General features: G+C 34.4%; 1 protein-coding gene and 1 long non-coding RNA gene across 2 annotated transcripts; one reads left to right on the top strand and one right to left on the bottom strand.

Annotated features, from left to right (window-relative positions):
* Window positions 1-1,836: 1,836 nt before the first annotated feature.
* Window positions 1,837-6,585, top strand: stc1l (stanniocalcin 1, like). The gene is made up of 5 exons (XM_023296769.3): window positions 1,837-2,056; window positions 4,252-4,394; window positions 4,495-4,602; window positions 4,675-4,778; window positions 6,016-6,585. Exons 1-5 carry the CDS (start codon window positions 1,942-1,944, stop codon window positions 6,302-6,304), a joined length of 759 nt encoding a protein of 252 aa, XP_023152537.1. The 5' UTR covers window positions 1,837-1,941; the 3' UTR covers window positions 6,305-6,585.
* Window positions 6,586-8,448: 1,863 nt separating this feature from the next.
* Window positions 8,449-11,903, bottom strand: LOC129347303 (uncharacterized). Its single transcript, XR_008599338.1, has 3 exons — window positions 11,077-11,903; window positions 9,489-9,716; window positions 8,449-9,140 (listed from the first exon to the last, which is right to left on the bottom strand). It is a non-coding gene; the product is annotated as an uncharacterized LOC129347303 (long non-coding RNA).
* Window positions 11,904-13,534: the final 1,631 nt, after the last annotated feature.

Below are 13,534 nucleotides of genomic sequence, written 5' to 3' on the forward strand. Positions count from 1 at the left end.
TTTAGTTAAATAAGACTTTAAATGCTGCTATAAATGTGTATTTGTACTCCTGTAGTGGTATTTCTACCTCAGAGTACTCGTCACCTCGTGCTGCGTTCACTGAACCCAACAGGAAGTTCCATCAGCGTGACTGGAATCAGAAACCAGCTGCTATTTTTAGATCATTACAGATAAAACCGCCTCATGTTGGTGGGAAAAAACAGGAAATCTGAATTATTTCTTCAATGTCTGATCATTAAATTCACTAAAGCTGCAGCTCATCACGTTTTCAGGGTTTTGTCGTGTGTATTTTCTGTCTTTTTTTATTTTTAGTCAGAGTTTAGAGCATTTTCTTGTAGTAATATTGAAAGAAACTGTTAATTACCATTTTGATTTTACACATATAATTAATTAATTGTTTACTAAGTGAAGCTTTATCTCCCAATGATACATCCTTTATTTTATAATTAGAATTTAAAAAATAGCCTTAAAATGGATGTTTTATGTTTACTTTTGGTCATTTTGCTTCTTACCTCAGAAATCTTGTCTAATTTTATTGTTTTTGTGCTTTATTTTAATGTTTTAAAATGTAATTTCAGTGGGTTTGCATTTAGTTTTGCCCATTTTCTGTCTAATTTTGGTCATTTTGTCTAATTTTGTTGGGTTTGTGTTTTATTTTATTGTTTTTACATTTAGTTTTGCATTCAGTTTTGTCTAGTTTTGGTAATATTACATCTAACTTTGAGCATTTCATTTCTTTTTTGTGGCTTTTTTGTTTTATTCGAATGTTTTTACTTTTATTTCAGTGGTTTTGCATTTAGTTTTGCTCATTTTCTGTCTAATTTTGGTCATTTTACTTCTTACTTTGAACATTTTATTTCTTTTTTGTTACTTTTTTGTGTTATTTTAGTATTTTTACATCTAATTTAGGTTGTTTTGCATTTAGTTTTGCATATTTTGTGTCATATTTTGGTGATTTTGCAACTTCTTTCAGTATTTTTACCTCTCTTTAACGCTGTTTTCCCCCATCTGGTTCATCTCGTCTCTTATTTTGGTTGTTTTTGTCTCTTTGTGGTCATTTTCTGTCCCACATTGACCATTTCCCTGCAAGGTGATTGGAGTGAGGCCACATTAGAGGTAAAGAGTAGATAAAGCTTCGGGAAATCACTTTTAGTGTCAAAATCTAGAAGCATAACTTAAATAAAACTATACTCACAGACATGAAACTCATATTTTTAGATTCTGCGTCACTTAGACTTTAAGATTCTGTCTTTATTCCTGATGTCCATTTAAAGTAAACATCCATAAACCTGCAGAGAATTCGCAGAAAAAAAGACGCTTCAGGACTCAATTGAGAATATTTGTATTTTTATGTTTTCATCGGTATTATAAAAATTTTGTGAAAATTATTGGAGCATGTTTGAGTTCATTACAAACAGAAATTAATAATAAATAATTCGGCTTAATTAATTTTATAAAATGTAAACAACTGTAGCCGCCAGTCAGCTTGTAGCTCACAGTAAATATGGTTCAATCCGTGGTTTAATGTTATTATTTCACATAAAGAAAGAGTTTTAATGTTTATTGTGAGATTTATAAAAATGTTCTGATGCGGATGTTTTATGAAATGATAAGTTGTGTGTAAAGTTTTATTTATAGTAGATTTAAAGCGTCTCCTCCAGTTCCTGCAGCCTTTTAAATAGAACCTAATTAAACAGAACCTACATTTATCTCTGCTCGGAAATTCCGTCTGGAAAGATCCAATTAGCTCCGTGGGTTAATTACACCCGTGAATAAACATTAACTGCGGCTCCGCTGCGCTCTGGTTGGTCAGACTTCACATAAATACCGGGAGGAGGAAGTAGCGGAACCGGCACAACCACCGAACCACCGGACTCACCGAACCAGAAGAACCAGCAGCTCCAGCGGCTCCGTCCTCCTCCTGCTCCCCGACCAGACACGATGCTCCGCGGCTCCGCTCTGCTGCTCCTCCTCGCTCTCAGCGCCGCCGCAGCCTTCGAGCTGCTGCCGGAGGAAGCTGCTCCCCGCCGGGCAAGATTCTCCGCCAACAGCCCGAGTGAGTCCCGGTTCTCTGGAGGAACGTTTAGGAGAGTTTACTTCAGTTAAAGTACTTTTAGTGCTACAACTCTGTGAAAATACTACAGTAGCAGTACTTAGACTGCTATTTAAAATATTTAAGCTAAAATACTAACACCCCAGTGTGAAAATACTCCAGTAAAAGTATTCATACTACTCTGTAAAATAATTAAGTTTATTGTAAAATACTAATTTAAAACAATACTAAACTGGAAAAATACTTAAGTAAAAGTACTAACACTACTGTGAAAATACTCAAGCAAGAGTACATATACTAGTCTGTAAAATATTTAATTACCTAAGTGTATTATAAAATACTAATTTAAAGTAATACTAGATTGTAAAAATACTTAAGTAAAAGTATTAATGCTACTCTGTGAAAATACTCAGGACAAAGTACTTAGACTATGCTGTATTATTTAAATTAGTGGTAGTAATAAGTTAAAGTACTAGTACGCTACCAAGTACTAACACCCCAGTTTGAAAATACTCCAGTAAAAGTACTTAAACTACTCTGAAAAATACTTACTTACTTACTTAAGTTTACTGTAGAATACTATTTAAAGTAATATTACACTGTATGAATACTTAATTAAATGTACTCATACTACTCTACAGAACATTTCACAGTACTATAAAGATAAAGTACTAATACTACACTGTAGAATATTTACCGGTAAGTAACAGTACTATAAAGTAAACAAAATAATACTTAACTTTAAAATGCTAAAGTAACAGTAATAACACTGCTATTTAAAATACTTACATCAAACTACTAATACCTCAGTAAAAATACTTATACTACTCTGTAAAACACTGAATTACTTAAGTTTACTGTAAAATATTATTTTAAAGTAATACTACACTGTATGACTATTTAGTTAAATGTACTAATACTACTCTGTAGAACACTTAACAGTACTATAAAGTAAATGTACTAATACTACACTGTAGAATATATAAGTAACAGTACTATAAAGTAAACATATTAACACTAGTCTACACTATAAAATACTTAAATAAAAGTACTAACACTACTCTGTAATCCACTTGAGTAAGAGTACTATAAAGTAAAAAGGCTTATGTTTTTCTGCAAAATACGTAAGAGTCTGATAAAGTAAAAGTAATAGTACTACTTTGCAAATTACTTAAGATATGATAAAATAAAAGTACTAAAACTATACTGTAAAATACTTAAGTAAAAGTACCATAAACTAAAGGTACTAATACTACTCGGCAAAACACTTAATAGTACATTAAAATACATGTACTAATGCTACTCTGTAAAACTACTTAAGTAAAGGTAGTATGAAGTAGAAGTTCTCATACTACACTGTAAAATATGAAAGTAAAAATACTAATTCTACACTATAAAATATTTAAGGAAAAGTACTAATACTGCCCCGTAAAACACTTGAGTAACAATACTATAAAGTGAAAGATTTATGATAATAGAACTCAGGCTTATTCTTTTCTGTAGAATACTTAAGTAAGAGTACGATTAAGTAAAAGTAATAATAATATTTTGTGAACTAAGTAAAGGTATGAAAAAGTCAAAGTACTAATAATGTCTAATGTCTGTAAAATATTAAAGTACTAATTCCACTATATAAAATACTTAAGAGAACTATAAAGTAATGGTACTAAAAATAGTTAGGTAAAAGTATTTATAACGCAATGTGAAAAGTACTGTAAAAGTACTGATATCACAGTGTAAAATCATGAATACTAATATGTAAAATACTTAAGTCAATGTATTAATACCACACTGTAAAAATACTTAACAAAAAGTACTAAAACTGTGATGTAACCAGATGTTTAACCTGTGATTGCAGCTAAAGTAGCCAGATGTTTAACCTGTGATTGCAGCTAAAGTAGCCAGATGTTTAACCTGTGATTGCAGCTAAAGTAGCCAGATGTTTTACCTGTGATTGCAGCTAAAGTAGCCAGATGTTTAACCTGTGATTGCAGCTAAAGTAGCCAGATGTTTAACCTGTGATTGCAGCTAAAGTAGCCAGATGTTTTACCTGTGATTGCAGCTAAAGTAGCCAGATGTTTTACCTGTGATTGCAGGTGATGTAGCCAGATGTTTTATCTGTGATTGCAGGTGATGTAGCCAGATGTTTTACCTGTGATTGCAGGTGATGTAGCCAGATGTTTAAACTGTGATTGCAGGTGATGTGGCCAGATGTTTGAACGACGCTGTGGCTGTGGGCTGTGGATTCTTCTCCTGTCTGGAAAACTCGACCTGCGACACCGACGGGATGCACGAGATCTGCGAACTGTTCCTCCACTCAGCCGCTACCTTCAACACCGAGGTCAGCTTGTCCTTCACTACCTTCACCTGCCCATCCTTACACCCATCCATCTTTACACCTGTCCATGTGTACACCTGTGTGACCTGCTTTTTTTCTCCAGGGTAAAACGTTTGTGAAGAAGAGCTTGCACTGCATCTCCCAGGGGATCTCAGGAAAAGTCTTCCAGACCATCCGCCGCTGCAACATCTTTCAGAGGATGATCGCTGAGGTTGGTGTTTACGGACCTGAAGGTTCTGGTTCTGGTTTAGCCTTTGGTCACAGCGTTTGTGTCTTACTAAAGGTACAAGAGGAGTGCTACACCAGTCTGGACATCTGCACCGTGGCTCGTACCAACCCTGATGCCATCGGAGAGGTGGTCCAGGTGCCGACCCACTTCCCCAATAGGTAAAGAAACACACCTGTACTAGCAGCATTTAGCTATGCTAGCAGCTCCCTGGAGTAGCACAGTGGTGCTTCAAGCTAAAGGCTAACATCAGGATGCTAATATGCTAATGTTTAGCAGGCATCACGTTTATTAGCTTAGCTTAAGTGTCATGTTTACTATGATTATCCGGGTTTAGCATATTAGGCCTTTGCTAATTAGCACTAAATCTGTTGTTAGTTTTGTAGGTATTTGGTCCGAAACATTTTAAAATTATTGACCTGAGAATAGCACCTCAGTAAAAGACAAAGAAACTCCAAAGTCAGTAGGATTCATCCTCAGGGGAACATGAACAACTACACTTCTACTATTCTCCTCTAGCAGCCTGAGTACGTTCTACTATATAACTAAAGAATACTGCAGAATGAACACGTTGGTTACTATAGCAAATGGACTAAAATTCAAAATGTTAGCCAAATATCATGACCTAGGAAATGCTACTTTAGCCTTAGTCTGTTAGCTTTGGCTAAGTCTGTTAGCACAATTACACAGGCAGCAAAACTGGACACTGATCAAGTGTTTGTATGTAAACCTGCATCTGTGAATGAAGCTGAAGTAGACAGATGTTTGACCTGTGATTGCAGCTAAAGTAGCCAGATGTTTGAACTGTGATTGCAGCTAAAGTAGCCAGATGTTTGAACTGTGATTGGAGATAAACTAGCCAGATGTTTGACCTATGATTGCAGCTAAAGTAACCAGATGTTTGACCTGTGAGTGCAGATAAAGTAACCAGATGTTTGAACTGTGATTGCAGATAAAGTAACCAGATGTTTGACCTGTGATTGCAGATAAAGTAACCAGATGTTTGACCTGTGATTGCAGATAAAGTAACCAGATGTTTGACCTGTGACTGCAGTTTAAATAGCTAGATATTTGAACTGTGATTGCAGCAGATGTGGCTAAATGTCAAACTTCATATTCTACTGTAGAGTGCTGCAATCAGTTATACAGAAATAAATTTAGGTTGTAACACTCTAAAAATAGAGTAAAACACCAAATTTTACAAGATAATTTGTTGTAGCTCCTAGTGCTGGTTGTTCTTGTTTCCATGGAGGTGCAAGAGCAAAAAAAAAAAAAAAAAACACCCATGAACTGCTTCAGGTTCAGAGGGTTGAAGTGTAACAACATAAAAATGTGCTCACAGTAAAATTACAGCATGTTTTAAAGTCTAAAATACAGAATGTGGTGTCCCTGCTGCAGGTACTACAGTACTCTGCTGCAGACGCTGCAGGGATGCGATGAGCAGACGGTGGCGGCGGTCCGATCCGGGGTCATGGCCCGGTTGGGACCCGACATGGAGACTTTCCTGCAGCTGGTCCAGAACAAGCCGTGCGTCCCCGGATCCGGATCGACCGCCTTCAACAACCCGTCCAGCTGGAGGAACATGCCAGTGTTCAACGTCCAGCCGGGCTTCAGGGGCCGAGACCCGACCCACCTGTTCGCCAGGAAGCGGTCCGTGGACGAACAGGAAGCTAAAGCCGACCAATGAGACGGTTTTATGAATACTACTGCTGATGTGTTCTTGTTGTTACTGAGGAGGTTCTGAGTCCGTCCACCGACTAAACATCCCGATGTTTTAAAAATGATTCTGATATTTATTTTCTTAATAATTTATGAGGCGGTGTATTTAACGTAGGAGGGAAAGGAGCAGCGGAGGTCCAGGAGAAGCTTTAACGCTGGTCGTGAAGCTCTTTAAAACTCCATCCTGCTGGTCTGAGATGTAAAGTTTAATAATCTGTCTGGTGTTAGAAATAAACGACTATACCACTGGTTCTGACTCGGGAGATTGTTCTGTCACTGAAGAGGTTAAAATAAGATTAATCAACACAAAAAAGAAATTAATTTGCCTTCAAGCTCACCAGCTGATGATGCTTCAGAGATGTTTCAAATCAGTCAACAAATACTGAAATCCAAAAATAGAGATAAAGATGGAAAGAAATAGATGGAGATAATGGAAATACACAGAGGTAGAAGGATAAACAGACCAATGATTAAAACACATGTAATAAAGATACATAGAGATAGACTTGATTAGAGATTAATAAAGATATAAACAGAGATAGAGATGTTACAATGAATAAATGCAAAACTGTAGATATAGATCTATAGCAAGGGACACAGATATAAAAAGAGAAAGTAATAGAATGGAGATAGAAATGGGCTGAAATTTATAGATAAGAACTATATAGAGATACGTATAGAAATAGAGATATTGGAAGAAAGAAATAGACAGAGATCGAAAGATAAACAGATTAAAACGAATCCAATAAATATATACAGAGATAAATTTGATTAGAGAATAATAGAGATAGAAACTGAGGTTAAAATAAAGAAATGTTAAAATATAGAAATATAACAAGGGATACAGATAGATACAGAAATAGACATTTATAGTGAAATAAAGACAGGTATAAATAGAAACTGAAGGAGGTAGAGACAAGTGGACAGAAACTTTAAGATAAAAAGTATATAGAGATACGTATAGAAATAGAGATATAGGAAGAAAGAAATACACAGATAGAAAGATAAACAGATTTACACTACAACAAATACTGAATTCCAGAAATAGAGATAAAATTTAAAAGAAACAGATGGAAATAATAGAAATTCATAGAGATAGAATGATAAACAGATCGTTAGATTAAAACACACATACTAAAGATAGATAAAGATAGATTTGATTAGAGATTAATCGAGAAAAAGATAGATAGGTTAAAAATAATAAATGAGAAAATATAGATATAGATCTATAGCAAGGGATGCAGATAGATCTAAAATTAGACAAAAATAAACATTTATATTGAAATAAAGACAGTTATTGATAGAAATTGAAGGAGGTGGAGATAGAAATGGATTGAAATAGAAAGATAACAGAGATACGTATAGAAATAGAGATACAGATGGAAAGAAATACATGAGAATAATAGAAATACACAGATAGAAGGACAAACAAACTGATAGATTAAAACATGTAATAAAGATACATAGAGATAGATTTGATTAGAGATTAATAGAGATAGAGAAGTTGAAATAAATAAATGTAAAAGAAATATAGATATAGATTCTATAACGAGAGACAGATAGATATAAAATTAGTCAGAAATAGACATTTATAGTGAAATAAAGACATGTATAGACAGAAATGAAGGAGGTGGAGATAGACATGGATGGAAACAGAAAGATAATAGGTATATAGAGCTATGTATAGAAATAGAGATGAAGATGAAAGAAATAGATGGAGATAATAAAAATACACACAGAAAGATAAAAAGACTGATAGATTAAAACACATGTAATAAAGATACATATAAATTAGATGAAGGAATAGATTTTATTAGAGATTAATAGATTTAGAAATAGAGATTAGAGAGGTTAATATGAATAAATGTAATATATATATATATATGTATATGTATATATGTATATATATATATATATATATATATATATATATATATAGATAGATAGATAGATAGATAGATAGATAGATAGATAGATAGATAGATAGATAGATAGATAGATAGATAGATAGATAGATAGATAGATAGATAGATAGATAGATAGATAGATAGATATAGATAGATATAGATATAGATCTATAGCAAGGGACACAGATATAGAATTAGACAGAAATAGACATTTATAGTGAAATAAAGACAAGTATAGAAACTGAAGGAGGTGGAGATAGAAATGGACAGAAATAGAAAGATAATAGAGATGCATACATAAAAAGAGATAAAGAAGAAAGAAATAGATGGAGATAATAGAAATACACAGAGACAGAAAGATAAACAGACTGTTAATTTAAAACACATGTAATAAAGATACATAAATTTAGATTTGATTAGAGATTAATAGAAGAAGAAATACACGGAGATAGATATAGATAGATAAACAGACTGATAAATGAATCCTCCTTTAAACCAATCCTGTAAAAAATAAAAGCTTCACAACTATAAGGAAACACAGAAACCAACCAGCAGTGGAAAGTAACTAATTACATTTACTCAACAACTTTAGTTAAGTACTTTTGCAGTATTTGTACTTCCCAGATTTATGCTACTTCACAGTACCTTTAGTGTCTGACAGCAACTTTCCAGATCAGGATTTTACAAATAAAATCTGTTTATCTTAAAAAATTATTAAAAGATGTTAAAATAAAACTCTAAAATGTGTCTTTCACGCAAACAGAGCTGCAGCTAACCCTTATTTCCACTGTTGTTTATTTTCGGGAATAATGGATCCGTTGTTTGGTTATGAAATGCCAGAAAAGGTCAAAGATGACGTCCTCAAATGCCTCGTTTTGTCCAAAGATGTTTCGTTTACTGTCAGAGGAAAGAAACCAGAAAATATTCACATTGAAGAGGCTGAAATCAGAGAATTTAGACTTTTTGATTCTTTAAAATTAAAATTAGCTGGTCATTAATTTAATAAGATTTTTACTATTTTGAAAACATTTACAAGATTTTCTTGCCAAATTTGGGGGATTTTATTAAAATAAACTTTAAGCCAAACTTTGAAGGATTTATCGGAATTTTCATCCTGAAGGCTTTGCAAATTTTCAGAAAATTGGAGGATTTTTTTGCTGATTTTTTTGATTTTTTTCAGACAAGGAAACAATATTTTTTAGTGCCCGTAAATGAAGACAGCAGGAGGGTTAAGATCTGACCTACCTTGTAGTTCACCACCAACAGCAGCCACCAGGGGGCGTCATGCTTGTTAAATATGCTACAGGATGTTTTCAGTCTCTGAGCAGAAACTCACTTTTACAGATGAGCAGATTTCATCTCCTCACAGCAGCAGCAGGTTTTTATTTTATCAGCTGGGATCCTCTTCATACCGGGACCGACCACCTGGGGGCAGCACTGACTCTCTTAATAACATCTGCAGTCCCTGAAACACTGAGAAAGAAAAGAAACAGCAGGTTAATAAACTGTTCCATCCTCCTCTCCTGTGTGAAGTCAGTTTTTGTGGTATTTTCTTTCAACGCAGATGTGAAGGATCCATCCGCCGCTGAAAATAGTCCCTGAAAGATGCACTAAAGTCTCTGATAAAACCTGAAGGAAGCAGCAGCTTCAGAAAATACTGAGCTGTTGTTGAAATAACATGACATTTATATAGTAGATTAACTGCTTGATGAATTGATGAACTGAAAATGAATCTTTCCAATAAATGAAACTGATAAATAAATATAACAATAAACATTAACAGGGACATCTTTATTTCTAAGACATATTAAAGAAAAAAAACACATAAAATGATAAAGATTCAGAGACAGAAAGAAAAACAGAATGATGGATAGAAATAAATGGAAATCATTTCTAAATATCTCGATATAAAGCCTGGATGTCCCTAATACATAGATGAATAAACACCAGAACATGGAGATAGAAATGGACAGAAACAGAAAGATAATAGAGATATAGAGACATGTATAGAAATAGAGATAAAAATGGAAAGAAAAACAGAGATAGAAAAATAAACAGACTGAGATTAAAACATATGTAACAAAGATACACAGAGATTAAAACTGAGATAGAGAGGTTAAAATAAAGAAATGTTAAAATATAGCAATATAGCAAGGGATACAGATAGATATAAAAATAGAAAGAAACAGACATTTATAGTGAAATAAAGACGGGTATAAATAAAGATACATAGAGATAGATTTGATTAGAGATTAATAGAGATATAAATAGATAGAGAGTTTAAAATGAATAAATGTCAATAAAGATATCAAAATAGATTGAAATAAACATTTACAGTGAAATAAAGATAGGTATAGAGAGAAATCAATAGAAACCGAGAAAAAAATAACATAGAAACACAGGAAGATACCTGTAGACATAATAATAAACAGAGAAAGATCGAAACAGAGATATAGATTAAAATGGATCAAATATAGAGATATATAGAGATAGATACAGAAATAGAGAAATAAATAGATAGAAATACAGAGATGGTATAAAGATAATCTAAGACTGAGAAATAGACACAGATGGAAATGAAAAGAAATAAAGCTATAGAAAGAGATATAAAGAGATACAGACATAGAAATACATAGAACCAGATATTTTCAGTGACAGAAACTAATAAAAATATAGAGATAAATATAAAAGCAGAGATATGAAGTCACAGATAGTTATAAAGACATATAAATGTAGGCGATAGAAATAAAAAGAGATAAATGTTACAGTGAAACCTCATTTCATATCATTAGAACCTCACATTCAGGTAACTCAGAGTCAACATTAAACTCACCTGCAGACGTCACATGACTCATGTTTACACCTGTATTCGCATTTTCTAGTTCATGTAATAAAAATTTACAGGACAAAGAGGCAAAAACACCAATCTACCTCAAACAAAACAGGAAGTCCTGCTGAGAGCTGATTGGACGACAAGCTGCAGGTGAGCAGGAGGACTCCAGGTGTGATTGAGGTGTGAGGACACCTGGTGGTCAGATGGATTCATGGTCCCGATTCTGTTAAATCAGCTAAATAGGAGCTGAAGCAGGAGTTCTGGATGTTTGTTTCAATGATCTTCTGGCTCCACCATCTGTCCAGAACAAACACTGAAGGTTCCTATAGAGACACAGAGATCCTTCAGCTCCATTAAGGTTCCTCAGATCCATCAACTCCATTAAGGTTCCTCAGATCCATCAACTCCATTAAGGTTCCTCAGATCCATCAACTCCATTAAGGTTCCTCAGATCCATCAGCTACATTAAGGTTCCTCAGATCCTTCAGCTCCATTAAGGTTCCTCAGATCCTTCAGCTCCATTAAGGTTCCTCAGATCCTTCAGCTCCATTAAGGTTCCTCAGATCCTTCAGCTCCATTAAGGTTCCTCAGATCCTTCAGCTCCATTAAGGTTCCTCAGATCCTTCAGCTCCATTAAGGTTCCTCAGATCCTTCAGCTCCATTAAGGTTAATCAGATCCTTCAGCTCCATTAAGGTTCCTCAGATCCTTCAGCTCCATTAAGGTTCCTCAGATCCTTCAGCTCCATTAAGGTTCCTCAGATCCTTCAGCTCCATTAAGGTTCCTCAGATCCATCAGCTCCATTAAGGTTCCTCAGATCCATCAGCTCCATTAAGGTTCCTCAGATCCATCAGCTACATTAAGGTTCCTCAGATCCTTCAGCTCCATTAAGGTTCCTCAGATCCATCAACTCCATTAAGGTTCCTCAGATCCATCAGCTCCATTAAGGTTAATCAGATCCTTCAGCTCCATTAAGGTTCCTCAGATCCTTCAGCTACATTAAGGTTAATCAGATCCTTCAGCTCCATTAAGGTTCCTCAGATCCTTCAGCTCCATTAAGGTTCCTCAGATCCTTCAGCTCCATTAAGGTTCCACAGATCCTTCAGCTACATTAAGGTTCCTCAGATCCTTCAGCTCCATTAAGGTTCCTCAGATCCTTCAGCTCCATTAAGGTTAATCAGATCCTTCAGCTCCATTAAGGTTCCTCAGATCCTTCAGCTCCATTAAGGTTCCTCAGATCCTTCAGCTCCATTAAACTCCATCTGGCTTCATCCATCACAGAGGTCAGTTAGAAACACCCTGAAGACACTGTCAGTGAACATTTATTTATTTTCCTGTGGCAACATCCAGGTTTTTGACAAGTTTATCTGTTTATGTTCACATTTTTGAGACTTCAGTTTGTTAAAATTCCTTCTTTCAATCATTTTGTGTTTCAATATCCAGTTTTGGACACCTTTACCTGTTAGTATTCACGTTTTGATACTTTTTTTGTATTAGTATTCCGGTTTTCTCCAATTTTGTGCATTAACATCCATCTATAACATGTCTGGGCATTAACATTTAGGTTTTTGCCACTTTTCTTAATAAATATCCAAGTTTTTGACACTTCTGTACCTTCATATCACTGTTTTTTTTTTTTTTTTAAATTATAGCCAGATATTTGATAATTTTGTGCATTAATATCCAGTTTTTAACACTTTTGTTCATTAAATCCAGGAATATGACACATTTATGACTTAATATTTTTGTATTTTTGACACATTTATGTGTTAATAGCTAAGATTTTCCTCACTTTTCTAAATAGATATCAATGTTTTTGTAATTCTGTGCATTAACATCTTGGTTTTTGACACTTTCCTTCATTATTGTCCAGGTTTTTGATACTTTTGCTTGTCAAAATTAATTTATTCCAATCATTTTGTGCTTCAATGTCCAGTTTTTGGATGCCTTTACTTGTTAATACTCAGATGTTGATGCTTTTTTGCATCATCTCAATTTAATAACCTAATATCTGGGTTTTCGACACTTTTGTTTCATAATATCCAGGTTTTTTCACACTTTTTTTCATGAATATCCAGTAATTTTACATGTTTGTGTTGATATCCAGGTTGTTGATACGTTTCCTTATGAATATTCAGGTATTCTCACTTCTGCACCTTAACATCCATGTTTGACTCTTTTGTGCATTAATATGCAGGTTCTAAACCATCTGTTCCTGTTGAGTTTTACCTGCCTGTCATTTATTTATCTATAACTTGTCTCGTCGTTATTCCCACAGGTTCTGCAGGAGAGTTTTCTCTGGAAATGTTTCAGGTCTCTGAAGGAAGAAAACAGAACCGAGTGTGGAGCTGCAGAGGGAATAAAACGTCACAGACGAAGAACAAGATGTACGATGGTCTGAACTTCCAGGAGGAAAAACGTTGCTTCAGACTTTAACCACATCAAGAGGAAATCATCCAA

This window comes from Amphiprion ocellaris, chromosome 17, assembly GCF_022539595.1.
Source record: "Amphiprion ocellaris isolate individual 3 ecotype Okinawa chromosome 17, ASM2253959v1, whole genome shotgun sequence".
In the NCBI taxonomy this organism is placed as follows: Eukaryota; Metazoa; Chordata; class Actinopteri; family Pomacentridae; genus Amphiprion; species Amphiprion ocellaris.